This window comes from Octopus bimaculoides, chromosome 16 (assembly GCF_001194135.2).
Source record: "Octopus bimaculoides isolate UCB-OBI-ISO-001 chromosome 16, ASM119413v2, whole genome shotgun sequence".
Taxonomy (NCBI): Eukaryota; Metazoa; Mollusca; class Cephalopoda; order Octopoda; family Octopodidae; genus Octopus; species Octopus bimaculoides.
This window is the reverse complement of record NC_068996.1, coordinates 51,018,664-51,032,011: the sequence shown is the minus strand read 5'-3', so window position 1 is coordinate 51,032,011 and position 13,348 is coordinate 51,018,664. Positions and strand designations below refer to the sequence as shown.

The 13,348-nt window shown below is 38.1% G+C and overlaps 1 protein-coding gene across 7 annotated transcripts in view; it reads right to left on the bottom strand.

The window, feature by feature from the left end:
• The window catches only part of LOC106869485 (centrosomal protein of 170 kDa), a 393,016-nt gene that overhangs the window by 53,453 nt on the left and 326,215 nt on the right, over nucleotides 1-13,348 (bottom strand). For all 7 annotated transcript variants that reach the window (XM_052973757.1, XM_052973759.1, XM_052973755.1 and 4 more), the window contains 3 exons: nucleotides 10,184-10,650; nucleotides 4,633-4,750; nucleotides 2,019-2,713 (listed from right to left, as the gene is read on the bottom strand). In XM_052973757.1, coding sequence (XP_052829717.1) covers nucleotides 2,019-2,713; nucleotides 4,633-4,750; nucleotides 10,184-10,650 — 1,280 coding nt within the window. The remainder of the gene's footprint in view (nucleotides 1-2,018; nucleotides 2,714-4,632; nucleotides 4,751-10,183; nucleotides 10,651-13,348) is intronic.

Genomic DNA, 13,348 nt, shown 5'->3' with positions numbered 1-13,348 from the left:
ATATATATATATATATATATATATATATACATACAGGGGTTGGACAAAATAATGGAAACACCTAGTATCATAATTTTGAAATATTTATAAAACCATCAAAGGCTTGTTTATTTTTATGTTTTTTGATTTATTACTAGTGTTGCTTAATGTTTTTCTAAAATTGCTGTTTCTTTTCAGATATCATCAGAAAAAGGTAATTAAAATTCATTAAAATGACAGATCTATCGGACTTTCAAAGAGGTCAAATTGTTGATGCTCGTATGGCAGGCGCTAGCATAACGAAAACACCCAAAATGTTTGGTGTATCAAGAAGTACTGTCTCGAAAGTAATGACAGCCTTTGAGAAAGAGGGAAAAACCTCCTTGTCGAAACAAAACTCCAGAAGAAAACCAAAACTTTCAGACAGGGACCGTCGGACTTTTACGCAAATTGTTAGAAAGGATCACAAAAGTACAGCTCCTAAAATTGCTGCAGAGCTTAATGACCACTTTGAGAACCCAGTTTCCACAAAAACTGTTCACTGGGAGCTGCGCAAAGCTGGATTTCAGGGGAGAGTTGCAATCAAAAAACCACTACTTTCAAAAACAAATGTTGCAAAGCGTTTAGAGTGGAGTAAAAACCTACAGAATTGGTCCCTAGAGCAGTGGAAGAATGCTATTTTCTCGGACGAGTCATCCTTTACTTTATTTCCAACCACGGGCCGAGTATAGGGGACAGCCAAAAGAAGCATTTAATCCAGACTACCTTCTTCGAACTGTTAAACAGAGAAGGATCTGTGATGATGGGGTGGGGGGTTGCTATATCTTGGAAACCTGCCAGCCCAATGGTTTCCCTTCATGGCAGAATTAATAGCCAAGACTATTTAACCATTTTATCTGATCTGAAAACGGACAAAATTTGGCATTGTGGTGTTATCAAGTACTTATAGAAAAAGGGTTTAGCACCCCACCCCCACAAGGACATTTAATGCTGACATGGTTGCTACGCTAGGGGATGGACACTCCAGCTTTATCAACAGTGCAAAAGTGGGCAGCTGCATTTAGGAGGGGAAGGAAGTCTTGAAGATGACCTGATAACTATGACAACAGCAATGATTATTATGATGATGATGATGATGATGATGATGATGATGATACAGTTGTGGACGTGGGGGAAAAGGAGGATGTCAGTGTGAAAGATGGACAATTTACCACAAACTACTGAGAGTTTGTTTTAATTCAAGCTAAAAAGGGGCACCTCAAATTAGCTCTTTGACCTGGGGATAGACAGGTCTTTGTCAGGTCACATAATACAAGTGTTTAAAAGGAAAACATTGGATAATGTGATCCTAATTCCATGCACATAGGGGGGAAAAAGACAGGATGGTCACAGCTAGATTGTCTTTGTTTATTGGTCTGTTCAATTAAGGTCGATTCTATTTATGTATAATCTATTGCTGGAAATATTAATTTCTACAGTGGCACTAATTCACAATTTATATTTTAGAGAGAGAGAGAGAGAGAGAGAGAGAGAGAGAGAGAGAGAGAGAGAGAGAGAGAGAGAGAGAGAGAGAGAGAGAGAGAGAGAGAGAGAGAGAGAGAGAGAGAGAGAGAGAGAGAGAGAGATAAAGAGAGAGATAAAGAGATAGAGAGAGAGAGAGAAAGAGAGAAAGAGATAGAGAGAGAGAGAGAGAGAAAGAGAGAGAGAGAGAGAGAAAGAGAGAGAGAGAAAGAGAGAGAGAGAAAGAGAGAGAGAGTGTGTGTGTGGGGGGGTGTACATGGTAGGAACTGTGGATTACTTAGTACTTATTTTATTGATTGCAGAAGTAGGGGAGGTAAAATCAACCTTTACAGAATTTTAAACTGCCAACCCATGCCAACAAGGAAAATGGACATTAAATGTTGATGGTGATGATGATGATGAGCATAAAATGACAAGACATGTTCGTCTTATTTTCAACCAATTCTTTCTGTCCACCCAGCTCCCTTTTGACCATTAGAATATTATCACTGAATATATCCAGAAAAATATATACTTACTGGTGAGACATCTTTTAAATTTTCTATATCTTCCATTTGATCTACATCTGCTTCTGGAGAACAATTATTATTACTACCGTTATTTAAATAAAACTTTGAATCCTCTAAAAATTTTCCAACATGATTCATTTCACTAGATTCTTTTCCTAATGTAGAAGAGTCCTGTTCTAAGTGATTAAATTCAACTATTATAGGTCTTTGTATATTTTGGCCAACACCAAACACATTGTCAATTCTTTTCCTGGCCAATTCTTCTTCCTCTTTAGCTTCTTGGTCACCTTCAATAGTGTACGTTCCAGCTTCGCTGAGTTTATCTTCTATTGCTTCGAGATCTTGAGCTTCGGGAGAACTGTCTGTACAAGTTTTATCTGTCGTTTCACAGTATTTGTTTCCGTTCAAATTTTTCTGATCGTAGTAGCGATCTTGTTCTGTTGACGGGTCAAAGAATTTCCCAGATGATGCAGGAGCTCCACTACCAGGAATGAGGCAATAATCAGAAGGAGGAGATGTCGATGCAGGATTGACGTTGGCTGGGCAATTACTGCCTTGAAACATCTTGTTGATAAGGAATGATGCAGCACCAGAACATGTTGGTGGCGAAATCTCTTCATTGTCATTCTGATGACTCGCAGGCTTATAGGTTGGGAAAGATGACGGAGAAATTTTGTTGTTTTTCAAATTTGCATCTTTCTTTGCTGAAAAATAAGGAAAAATAAAATAAACAAAAGATAAAAATTGAAAAGAGAAGAAATTAAAATTAACCCTATAGCATTTAAACCGGCCATATCCAGCCCAACATTTCCTGTTTGATTGATGTTAAACCTGGCCAGATCTGCCAACCCACACCTAACTTACAATGTCATTCAAGGCATAAGCAACCACATCATCAAAATCTCAAAGCTACAAGATAATGCATGATTAATTCAAATCAATATGAATGAATATATATTGCATTTGACAAAGTAATCTAAACGCTAAAGGGTTAATAAATTCACACTTTTTCTTTCTTTCTTATTACAGCAAAACTAGGATACAATCAGGAATTAGACCCGATTAAATCAACCACTTCTGCTTTCAGTTAATGATAAACAAGGAAGGAAAAATAAACAGTGCCATCCTTCATCTGGAAAATTCCTTTTTGATCTGAGAGCATTGTTACTAGAATAAGAATAAGCTGGGCAAAGTTCAGTAAGCTCCTACCTCTGCTGGTAACAAAAGGATTCTCACTCAGAGTGAAAGGCAGACTGTATGATGCCAGTGTGTGAACAGCTATGTTACACAGCAGTGAAACATGGGCTGTGACTGCTGAGGACATGTGTAGACTTGAAAGAAATGAAGCTAGTATGATCCGCTGGATGTGTAATGTCAGTATGCATACATGACAGAGTGTAAGTGCCCTGAGAGAAAAGTTGGACATAAGAAGTATCAGATGTGGTGTGCAAGAGAGACAACTGCGCTGGTACAGTCATGTGTTACGTATGGAGAAGGACAGCTGTGTAAAGAAGTGCTGATCTCTAACTGTGGAAGGAACCTGTGGAAGGAACCTGTGGAAGGAACCTGTGGAAGGAACCTGTGGAAGGAACCTGTGGAAGGAACCTGTGGAAGGAACCTGTGGAAGGAACCTGTGGAAGGAACCTGTGGAAGGAACCTGTGGAAGGAACCTGTGGAAGGAACCTGTGGAAGGAACCTGTGGAAGGAACCTGTGGAAGGAACCTGTGGAACAGGTAGACCAAGGAAGACTTAGGATGAGGTGGCGAAGCCTGACCTTCAAACATTGAGCCTCACAGAGGCAATGATAAGCGACCGAGACCTTTGGAAACATGCCATGCTTGAGAAGACCTGGTAAGCCAAGTCAGATCAACCAGTACCAGTGTTGCATTACCGGCCCATTTAAAAGCACCCTTCAACCGTCGAACAATATGCAGTACTTGTGAAGACCTGTTGAACCAAGTAAAATTGTTGTCATGGTCGATGCCAGTGCTACCCGACTGGCACATAAAAAGTACCATTTGAGCATGGTCAATGCCAGTGCTGCCTGACCAGCACCCATGCTGGTGGCACGTAAAAAGCACCCACTACACTTTTGGAGTGGTTAACATTAGGAAGGGCATCCAGCTGTAGACACCTTGCCAAATAAGATTGGAGCCTGGTGCAGCCTCCCAGCTCACTGGTTCTCAGTCAAACCATTCAACCCATGCCAGCACGGAAAGCAGACGTTAAACGACAACAATGACAACGACAATGATGATTACTTGTTGAATATAATTCTTATCTATTCATATTATTTTCAATTAGTCATGCATTATCTTGGAGCTGAGAGATTTTCATGGTGATTACTTATTTTTAGAATGTCGTAGCATAGGCGTGAGAGGCCAGATTTGGCTGATTTCATCATAAAACGTAGAAATTTTTGGGCCAGATATGACCAATTCAAATGTTGAAGGATTCAATTCTATTCACGAAATCTGGATTGAAATTTAGATTAAAAATGGGAGAAACAAAGAGGAAAATACTTCTCAATAAGAGTTGACCCTTTACAATAACATATATATATTATAAAATATATGAAAACATCAAATTTCTATGGTAGACCTTTAATTAAGAAACAACCAACCTTTTGTATGATTTTCTTCTTCGCCTTCACTGGATTGACTAGCTTTAGGTGTTTTTGCTTTCCCCTTTTCTCCCAAAATTTCTCCATCTTTTGCTTGATCAGGGGGAGAATCAGCTTCCTGTTTGAAATAAATATCAAATAAGAATTTTTACTTTTCACTTTTTAATAAACACAAACGCATTTGCATGCAATAGAAAACTATTAATACTCTGCTAGTTATGGAGGCACACCGCCAACACAGCTGACCACTTGTTAGGTGAAGTTGAAGTGGAGTAATAAGAAACTTCCCCACTTGGCAACAACTGTGTGTGTGTGTGGTCGTGAGACATGCAGGGATAGAAAAAAACAGAAGTGTGTGTTAAAAATGGAGAGAGAAAAACGGGGTGGTGATGGTACCTTTTATGTATAGGAGAGAGCGGAGGAGGATTCTACAAAATTAGTGGAAATACTGAGCAAAGAACCAGAAAGCCTGGTTACAATCTGAGGATGAAAGTGTTTAGAAGCTGAGCCGTACATACATGAAGTGTTGCAATGGTAGATAAATATCATAGCGATTGGTGACTTCCTCTAGGTATTACAGGTGGTATTCTTCATTAATACAACTATAATGCAGCTGTTAGCAAACAGCTTTCAGTCTACACTCCCTCTGCTTCAACAACACAGCTAAAATTTTCCAATTCACTGTGAATACTTCACAATCTCTGATGAGCTCTGTGGTCAAGACTACATATTCAGTAACAATACTGCTAAAATTGCATCCTTAAGAAGACTTCTCTGGTCATTTAAAGTGCCACTGGCATTGGCCATGACTACAATTTCACTTGACTTGGTAATCTTCTTAAGCACAGCACATCGTCAAAGATCTCAACATATGCATATGATGAGCCTCTTCCAGTTTCTGTCTCCCAAATCCACTCACAAGGGTTTGATTGGCCCAAGGCTATAGTAGAAGACACTTGCTCAAGGTGCCATGCAGTGGGACTGAACCCGGAACCATGTGGTTGGGAAGAAAACCTTTTATCACACAGCCTTGCTTTGATCTACACATGTTTAAGAGTTGAACTTCAACTTCTGTAGATCAATGAGGCTATTGAAAAAAACATGGCAACGGGTAACAGAAGACTACAGTTGTAGAGAGAAAAAACTGTCGAGAGGAAGTATTTAATATAGAATCAGATGGGCAAGTTTGAGCAGGGTTGGATTGAAGGGTAAACTGATTGGATTTAGGTACATGCATGTGTGATACACAGCTTACTATTTAACCAAAATAGAGGTCCTTCCACCAATGCTAAAAGAGGGCAGAGAGTCTAGCAGTTGTAATGTTTGGAGAACGAAGATTTGTCTATCAGCCAAATCACACTTTATCTGAAATACTACATATTTTTTTAATGTTTACATGAACAGTCCATATATTCATAAATGTCTATAAAGTGAAATATGGCGAGCAAAGTTTTTCCACACAACATCAGTGAAGTTTCTTGGGGTCATTTGGTGCTTGGGGGTCTTTCATCATCAAGCACCCTCAACCAGGCAATCCATCCTGTGTTGATCAACTTCCAGTTAGTTCAACCCCAGGCTGCACAGCCTCTGCCAAGGCTCAAACCGTCTGATCTGGGGCCACATTGAGGTAACCACTGCTTCTTTCACAGCCAACCAGACGGTTTTCCACTTTTGGGCCCCTTTAATGCAAAGCATGTTGTAAGTTTTGTTGAAGGTCTGCTTTTACCCCAAAGAGAAAAAAATAAACAAGTAAAGAAAAAAAAGTAATCAACTGAATTGATACGGGAACTTATTAATTTCAAAACACTAAAAGAGTGTGTACTTTAGCAAGATTAAATTGAGAAACAAGACATGAAACTAAATACTGTAATAATAATTTAGCTAAAGTCATTCCTACTATTCTATTATTAACAAAAATATTGAAGAACAGATTGATTATTGTGTATGTGTACACACACAGAGTAAACTACTTCTAATGGAAACAACAGGCTCCTGGCAAACAACCCAATAAAACAAGAGGGCTCAACCTCAACCTGCTAAAAATATCAGCTAAATCTTCATTCTCCTTCAAATCCCACTCTACTACTTTTAAATGGAAAGGACAAATTAGATAATGCAATCTTAAATACATACCCAAAAAGAAGAGAAGGCTGTAGCTTGACCACTTTTGATAGACATCATAGGGTTGTTTGATCAGAGTTTACCTGGAGCTAAACATCAACAACAGACACCTCACCCACTCTCTCTCTCTCTCTCTCTCTCTAGGATGGATTATAGAAGGTATGTGTAAGAAATATGATACAGTATGTACCATATGAAAGTGAATGTAAATGATTTAAAACAGCTGGAAAGTATTCAGTTAAATATGCAATGTTAATTTGTGACAAAGAGGTTCAGTTCCAAATGGGCAACTGGGAATCAAGAGCATTGCTTAATGTATATATGAAATATCATACAGAATGAGTACCAGCTCCAGTTAAATTGCTGGAAATCGTAGATAAGTTCTGCCTTCTTGGAACGTAAATGAACAAATTTCTTATTAAGCAGACAAGACAACTACTTTTCAACAAGTATAACTAATAGTTTTGCTAGGAGTTCCAAACAGTTGCATTTCTAAGGAGGAATAAAGAAAAATTTTGGGTAGGCTGAGACTGTACAGACGACAAGGGAGGGGATAAACAGCCGACATGTTCAGAGGGGCAGCAACAATCGTAGTAAAGGGGAGGGGGAGAGACTGACTGAAGCCCATGTGGTTCAGATATGTATGTTACCCTCTGCAGTGGATCACACTTCAGTTTTGCAGAGAAGCTATTGTTTAGAAATATTTTTTTACCATTTTTTTCTATTGGTTTAAGGTGACATGCTGGCAGAGCTGTTAGAATGTCAGTAAAAATACTAAGCAGCATTTCTTCCAACTCACTAGATTCTGAGTTCAAATTCCACAAAAACTAGCTTTATCATTCATACTTTTAGCATTGATAAAATAAGCTCCAGCTGAGCAGTGGCGTTGATTTAATCAATGTTATCTCTCCCTTAAAATTGTTGACCTTGTGCCAAAATTTCAAATAATAGCTAATGAGAGTGGCAAGCATTTGCAAGCTGACAGAATTTGATTATCTCTGTTTTTACTGAATCCTTCATGGTCATGCTTTGGATTTTGTGTCAAACCTTGTAGTTGAGTTGTCATCATCTGTTTGATTACTGACACAAGATCACCCCCCTCCAATGCCCCTTCCCCTTTCAAAATTCCTTGTTTCACAAGTTACTTGGTGACCCTGCCAGTGTTGGTGCCACATAAAAAACATCCAGCCCACACTGTGAAGTGGTTAGCATTTGGAAGGGCATCTGGATGTAAAAACCATGTCAAAACCGACCTTGCCTGTGCTAGTGCCACATAAAAAGCACTCAGTCCACTCTGCAGGGTGGTTGGTGTTAGGAAGGACATCCAGCTGTAAAAACCATACCAAAACAGACACTGAAGTGTGGTGCAGACTTCTGCTTAGCCAGCTCCAGTCAAACCATTCACCCCATGCCAGCATGGAAGGCAGACGTTAACCAATGATGATAAGGATGTGTGTAGAATTACATAATCCAATGTGATTTCCTTCCATTTTCAAGACAATGTGTGATTTGAGGAAGATTTAGTTCCTATTTCTAATACATTGAGTAGTCATGTAAAGGATCTCAAGTTGGCTTCAGTCAATCATAAGAGATGTCCTCTTCATCTGTTTTAACATCCACTTTTCCATGCTTGCATGGGTCAGATGGAGTTTAATGATGCAAAGTTTTCTACAGTCAGAAGCCCTTTTATCTTGCCAACTCTCACAGGATTCCAAGCAAGGTAATATCCCCCACCCCACCGCATGTTTTCACAAAATATTGGAAAAGAATGATGCTTGTATGAGAGTGACACTACCATACAATGTCAAGAGAAGGACACACACACTGGGCTTCTCTCAATTTCTGTCTACCAAACTCACTCACAAGGCTTTGGTCAGCCCGGAGCTAAGGCGAAAGACACCTGTCCAAGACGCCACACGTTAAGACTGAACCAGAAACCATGTGGTTGGGAAATAAATTTCTTGACCACATAGTCGTGCCTGCACTTGCCATAGGCATTAAAAGATACTTTCAGTTACCTCTGACATTTAAAATGAAAGTAATTACAAGCAGAGGTCACCAAGGTCAACAACTACAGGCTTCATTTAATCAATGAGCTAAACAGTTTATCTTTACTTGTTTTATTTAACCAGTTGGCTTTAAAGGCCCAGAGTTACTCAAAATCAACATTGTCTGAATAGTACAAAAATGTTGCTCAACCAAACTTAGAGTTATCTCTCCTCTTTGTTTTGTTTTTCTCTTCTTCTCCAGATTTTTAACACACATCATCATAATCATTCTAACATCTACTTTTCCATTCTATGCTTGCATGGGACAGATGAAACTGTTGAGATAGAATTTTCCATGACTGGATGCTCTTGCAAACACTAACCCTCATCTGTTTGCAAGCAAGGTAATAATTACCCCCACCACCCAACCGTCTATCAAACCAATTAACGAACAAGCTTTCACACAGCAATGTAATCAAATGACACTGCAGGAACAGTGAAGCCTTTGTCCCCAATCAACAGACACATGTTGAGGCATGTTGAGAGGCCTGGACATGCTTTTGCAGTGGACTGCAAACAAAATGACATCCATTTGTATGAACAGTGAAGCCTTTGTTGACAATCGGTGCAGATACGTCAAGAGTGACAATACACTGTCATTCATTTATGCACAGGAAAACGTGTGTGTGTGTGTGTGTGTGTGTGCGTGAGTGTAAAGTTTCAATCTGCCGGTTTCATTTACAAGGCATTGGCCAACCTGCAGCTATAATTGGGGACACCAACTTTCAACATCTGCGCAGCAAGACTGGGTTCCTATGTATGTGATTCCAAAGCACGTTTCTCAACCATATAGCCATGTTTGCACCCCTACAGGGTGTTTTAACCAACTAATTGTTTCGATAATTCTGATCAAAGTTTTCCAACTCTGATGTGCACTCATTGCACTTGTTTTCAACAGGAACAAACACTAAGCAAGTTTAAAGCTGCCATTCATTCTTTTGAGACCAACAAAAAGTAACAATCAAACACCTGTATGGACATAATCGGCTAACCCTGCTCCCCACAAAATCTGAAGGTTGTTTTCCTAAATTAGAAACTATTACTAAATATTATAACTAGTAGTATTCTTCAAAGAAATGGATATAACCAAGGGATTGCAAACCCATGCCAGCATGGAAAAACAGATGCTAAAGGGTTATAATGATGATGATGATAATGTACTGAATGCATCCAATATCTCCATTTATAATGCCATGTAAAAAGCACTCTGCACACTCTGCAAAGTGGTTGGTGTTGAGAACGGCATCCAGCTGTAGAGACCAACCCAATGGGACCTGGTGCAGACCCTGACCTTGTGATGATGATGATGATGATGATCCATGTTTAAAATGTTACATTATACAAAAACAAAAAAAAAAAAAAAATTTTTTCTTTCTACTTACCACAAATTTTGGTGCTGTACCATCTTTAGTAGACTGTTTCATTGCCCGTTCAGATCGTTCTCGGAAACTCCGCCGAATTTTGGATGGCATAAATTCACTTAAACTATTCCATTTCCTTGGTTTTTGTTCACCAATTTCAACGGTAAAAGCTGTTCCACCTGCATCTGCAACTTTATTGACTGGTTCTGTCTTCTCCACTGATAACTCTCTTTCCGATGAAGATTGTTTCTTACCATGGTCACTTGAAATTTCAAGTGATCCCTTTCGACTATCATGTGACACTAGACTATCTTTGGATATAGACGACGAAAGGCTTCCACGACAAGCGCTATTATTTTCCAGTTCAAAATCTCTGTGAGAAATCTCCATATATGTACAGGCGTATTTTGGGTCGTTTTTATATTTTTCTAGATTATGTGATGTATCAGTTTGAATATTGTACACTGCTAAATTTCCAGGTTTTGTGGCTGTAAGATATGAAGACGAATAAATATATAAACAAACTGAATGAGATTTAATTATCATGCTATTTCAACTTAAAAGAAAAGCATTTATATATTTGTTCAGTACAAGCATTTATACCTACAGACTGAGATTAATACTCACCACTCACATGTGAAACTGTATTCATACTTATCTTTCAAGTAAACTGAAGTAATCAGATGAAGGAAAAATTATCAAGACAAAACAATCCAGCACCTCACTGCAAAGTTTGAAACTATGATTTATCATTCAGAATCTTAACCCAATCAGCAGATTATACATTGAAAATAAAATAATATAAAATTGTTCAAAAGAATTCAAAGTGCTTGGTTGCTTAATTTCTTTTTCTTTACTAAAAGCACCCAGTACACTCTGTAAGGTGGTTGACATTAGGAAGGGCATCCAGCTGTAGAATCTATGCCAAATCAGACTGGAGTCTGGTGCAGCCCCCCGCCCAGCTTGCCAGCTCTGATTAAACTGTCCAACCCATGCCAGTTTAACATAACAGATGTTAAAATGATGATGACGACGATGGAATAGCCATCAAGTGGTCTATAGTAGATTTCTGAGAAAAGCATGACAGGCATATACTGTGACTATGTAACCTTCCAAATATCAGTCTCTGGCATTTGATGTCATAAATAACATCATCATCAACAATGACTCTTCAGATGTCATAGCAAACAAACATCATCAGTATTTTTCTAAGACAAGAGGTTGTGAACTGGCAGAATTGTTACCGTGCCAGGAAAAACACTTCGCAGCATTTCGGCTGTCTTTACTTTCTGAGTTCAAATTCCACCATGGTCAACTTTCCTGTCATTCTTCTAGTGTTGATAAAAAATAGTATTAATAGAGCATTGGCATCAAGGTAATTGATTTACTCTTCCAAACAAAAAATTTGCTGGCCTTGTGCCAAAATCTGAAACCAATATTCTCAAAGACAAGAAATCTCTAAGTGAGACTTACTAAGTGGATCTTCAAAGCTATAAAGATATAAAGAGTAGAAGGAAAAGATTGTTTACGATGAGTACCATCACTTTAGACACATTGTCTTAATGTCCACTTTTCCATGCTTGCATAGATTTGGTGGAATTTGCTGAGGCAAATCTTCTGCAACCAGATACCCTTCCTGTCACCAACCCTCACCTGTTTCCAGATATGGTAACATTTCCCCATAGAAGGTTGGAAGTAAAGAACACTGCTTGTATGGTGTGATACTCAAACTATCATGCAATGTCAAAGCAAAGAGACAGTAACACATATACACATGACAGGCTTCTACAGAGTTTCCATGTACCAAATCCACTCACAAGGCTTTGGTTAATCTGAGGCACACCATGGGACTGAACCCAGAATCATGTGATTGAGAAGTAAACTTCTTACCACACAGCCACAATTGTCATTGAGTATGATTTCATAAGACAATATTTTGAGTACAATATTTCTTTTTCTTATTTTATTTAACTCAAATAAATAAAAGTAAATTCTCATCTTAGTCGTTATCTTGGAAATATACTGTTTTCCCTAATATATAATTTTCACTGGTTTCTTCTTTCTTTTTTTGGTAGGGGTTGGGGAAGAACCACCGAGTAGTGTTCTTGCTAATACTTAACGCAATAAACTTATGAAAAACAACATAATTTGTTGTTTGCTTCCAAAGAATAAAAGGCAAAACAAAAGAATGGAAGTTGTGAAAGTAAGTACCAAGATACGATTAACATAAAATAACTTTGCTACTAATTAAAAAACTAAGAGAGCTAACTTAGATGCATTTCATCCACACTGGGAAGCGGAGCAGAGTGAAATACGCACCAGTAATATACTGAGTAACAAGTTAACCTACTATGCTTTCCCTTCAAATTGTATAGCCTTGCACCAAAGTTAGAAATCAATATTTTCACTAGAGAGAACAAGCAACATTATTCTTAGTAAATATGAATAATAGATACCAACTGACTAGCAAACAAAATTTCTTGTTTAAAATTAATTTATACAAAATTTTCAACAGCTGCTAACTCCAGACAGAGATATTTACAGTTAGCAGCTGTTATATGAAAATGTAAAATATAAAAAAAATTTATAAAGAAGCAAATTCTGGAATGTAGTGAATTACTTGTTAAATATAATAATTTCATTGTTTCCTGTCTCAAACAGAAAGGTAAATGAAATTCCAAATTTAGTGAAATACAGGGTAACCAACCAGCGATAAAAGACAGGGCAAACCAGGTAATATTTACCATGTAACAAGTGAAAACATTGAAGAACTACACGAATTCCCTTCAAAAGCTTGGTTTTCTCAACACCTATTATCATTGCTAAAATACCTTCCCTTTCAACAATATAATTTTGAATGGCAACAAAAAGGAGAGGGGTTACAAGCATTCACCACAAGTACACACACACACACAAGATCATATAGTTCAAAATAGAATAAATGCATTTTAATTATTCTCTTAGTGAAAAGCCCACCCTAATTAACTACCAAGCTGAAATAAATGAGGTACTAAGCACAGGACACTAACATTAGTGGCAATATGTATCTACTTGAACAGACTTATCAAAGAACACAAGCCATATTAGATGGGGATTTTTGCTTTTTTGCTATTTTTTAGATTTTGATGTTGAGATGGGGGAATGGGGAGTTCAAATCAAGAACAAGTAACTAACCCAAAATGAAGA